At 45.8% G+C, this 2,911-nt stretch overlaps 1 protein-coding gene across 1 annotated transcript in view; it reads right to left on the reverse strand.

The window, feature by feature from the left end:
• Positions 1-1,454: 1,454 nt before the first annotated feature.
• The window catches only part of LOC311243537 (neurexophilin-2-like), a 19,337-nt gene continuing 17,880 nt past the window's right edge, over positions 1,455-2,911 (reverse strand). The window contains exon 2 of the mRNA XM_084332793.1: positions 1,455-2,359. Within this exon, the coding sequence (XP_084188919.1) occupies positions 1,490-2,359 (870 nt within the window). The 3' untranslated portion in view covers positions 1,455-1,489. The remainder of the gene's footprint in view (positions 2,360-2,911) is intronic.

Below are 2,911 nucleotides of genomic sequence, written 5' to 3' on the forward strand. Positions count from 1 at the left end.
TGTCATGCAAAGACAATTAAGTAGCAGGTGAGCACCCGGCGAGGGACGAGTCACATTTTTGTGTGCACGCGCTAAGTACCGACCACAGCTGTCTTTACATAACAACAGCCATGTCGTCAGGTGTGCTCAAATACATAGCACCCCTCCCCTCAAAGTTTGGTGTGAAACTGTGAACAATGGTCTGTGTGATTGCCAGTGTTAATTTTGGCATCTATTTTCATTTTAGTTTTAGTCTTAGTCATGTGTCAAGTGCTCCTTTTTCGTTTTCATCATATTTAGTCATCTTCATTTATTTTTCGTTTAGTCAGTTTTAGTCTCAATTTTGTCTTTTTTGTTTTAGTCTAGATTTAGTCGACGAAAACGGATGACATTTTTGTCTATTTTTAGTTAATGGAAATAAACTTGTCAGAAGTCAGAAATAGTCAACATGGAACATTTTCTGATTTAAATTGCGTATTTTTATTTTTTAACCTAGGGGAATCTGAGTCGGCGGCACAAGTGATACACAGGAAGTATATATGTTGGTGTAGACATGGTCCAATGTATTGTTGCTCCTACAGTATATGTTGGTATATAGACATGGTCCAATGTATTGTTGCTCCTACAGTATATGTTGGTATATAGACATGGTCCAATGTATTGTTGCTCCTACAGTATATGTTGGTGTAGACATGGTCCAATGTATTGTTGCTCCTACAGTCAGACATGCGTTCGTCATGGGACGAAGTTGCACTCCGTGCAGGCCCAGGATAAGATAAGTACTCGCTATAAGTAGCCTACCCCCCCTCCCCCGACCGCCCACCCCCGCGACCTTACAACTATATGCAACAGCCACCCTCCGCCACTGACCACACCCCTAAATATGTCCCCTCCACCATTGAAAACAAAATTACACCCCTTGCTCCCACATATTACTTTCTCCCAGTGAAACTCCTCGCTGTCAGGTGAAAAGAAGCGGCTGGCGACTCCACATGTATCGGAGGAGGCATGTGGTAGTTCTACACCCTCCCCAGGCCGACAGTGGGGCAATGAGTGCAACGACCAGGAAGGGAATTGACATAACGACTAAATTGGGTAAAAAATACAGAAAACCCAAAAAAATTTTAAAAAAAATGAAAAAAAAATGAAATCATACATGTTATATTGACGAGACAAGTGCACTCGTGAATGTGTTGAAAATTACATGCCGCTTGACAGAGTGTATGGTGAAAAGAGCTTGCAATTAACACCAGGCAAATTCTGCTTGATATTGTCTGTGGCTGGTAAGTCCATTTTACATGTCATTTTGGCAAATAACCAAGCAGCATTTAGACCATATATATATATATATTATATATATATGTATATATATTTAAATATATATAACAAAACAAAAACACATTTTACCCAGTGAATGAGTGTATTTTGAATCCATTGGCCACTGATGGACAAAAGGTCAGTTCCAAGCCCTAAATAGCAACCGATGTCCTTATCCCATGAACACCGTCCCTCATCCGAAATGCTGCTGGAGATGGTGCTCCGTCCGAAAGTTATGGTCGGGACACACCTTCTGCACAAGCCTATAGTCGGTGCTGGTGAACGCGATGAATATACAGATGACTTTGAAGGGTTTGGCACAGATCCAGGCGGCCTGCGACTGTGTGTTCTCCGAGTAGCAGGTCTGCCCCGGGTCGTAGAGGCACGGCTTGTTCTTCTTGGAGCGGTTGGTTCTCTGGTACTCGACCCGGCAGTTGAGCTCCGTCATCTCCCGCTGCTGCTGCTGCTTGTGCCGGTCGAGAGGGCCGGTGCTCGCGGCGGTGGATTGCGCGGCGGAATTCTGCTGCGGGAATTCCGGAGCCGGACCGCCGTGGTGGGTCTTCCGATTCCCGGGTTCCAGGACCTCCCACCCCACCGCTTTGGAAGGCGGGACGATGCTGACGGATATATTCCCCAGCCGGGACGAGTTGTGACGGAAATACACACTGAACGTGCCGTTGACGTGGTCAACGATCTTCCCCGTCACCAGCAGGCTGAACTTCAGCGTCTTCACGTTGAAGTAGAAATCGCCCCAGCCCACGATCTTCTTGCCCTTTGACGATGTTTTCATGGGGGCCTTAGGTTTGAAAGGATACAGGGTCTGGTCCAGGGCTTGGGAGAGGTTCTGGGACCACCCGTATGGGCCGAGGGTGCCGTACCGAGGCAGTTTGGCTTTGGAGGAGATGATCTGTAGATCTTTAGAGAGGTGTTTGACCTTCAGGGCAGCTCCCGTGGCCTCTTCTCTTCCTCTTCCTCCTGCATCGTGAAGGCCATGAGGAGGAGGGTGGGGGCTGTTATTGAGGGGAGTGACGCTCTGATAGGCCAACGGTTTGGATTCTTGCACCTGTAGAGAGCCAAACATGAGTTAAGAAAGAAATATTTCTTAAAGGGTTTCCATGTGGTTCCATAGGGCAAACAAGTCTAATCTCTTGTCACAGAGTTTTTACAATTATTTTTTTTCTTCGTTTTTTTCTTTCAATTCAGATTATTGATTGAAAGATTTAGTTTTTAAATGGAGAGAATTTGATCTTTCAATCATATTGCATGTTGCACCTCTGGGTCCATTGCTCAGACTGCAAACTACCCACCATAGACAGTATATTGACCGAGCGGTGCGTCAGCTAGGCACACAGGATCCCCAGCCACCCGAACCACAAACTGCTTGAGCTCATGCCGTCTGGCAGACGGTACCGCAGTCTCAGGTCCACATCCAAGAGAACACTGAACATCTACATCCATTGGGCAAACAGACTACTGACGGATAGACTCTGAATTATCACATGAGCAAACACACAATAGCACCTTAAGTCACTTACACACCACACAAGCACACTTACTTCACGCACACACTGCTGCTAACATGTACTTTGTATTGTATGGTTTGTATAGATAGAAT

The sequence above is a fragment of the Notolepis coatsorum genome, assembly GCF_963971535.1.
Source record: "Notolepis coatsorum genome assembly, chromosome: 17".
NCBI lineage: Eukaryota > Metazoa > Chordata > Actinopteri > Aulopiformes > Paralepididae > Notolepis > Notolepis coatsorum.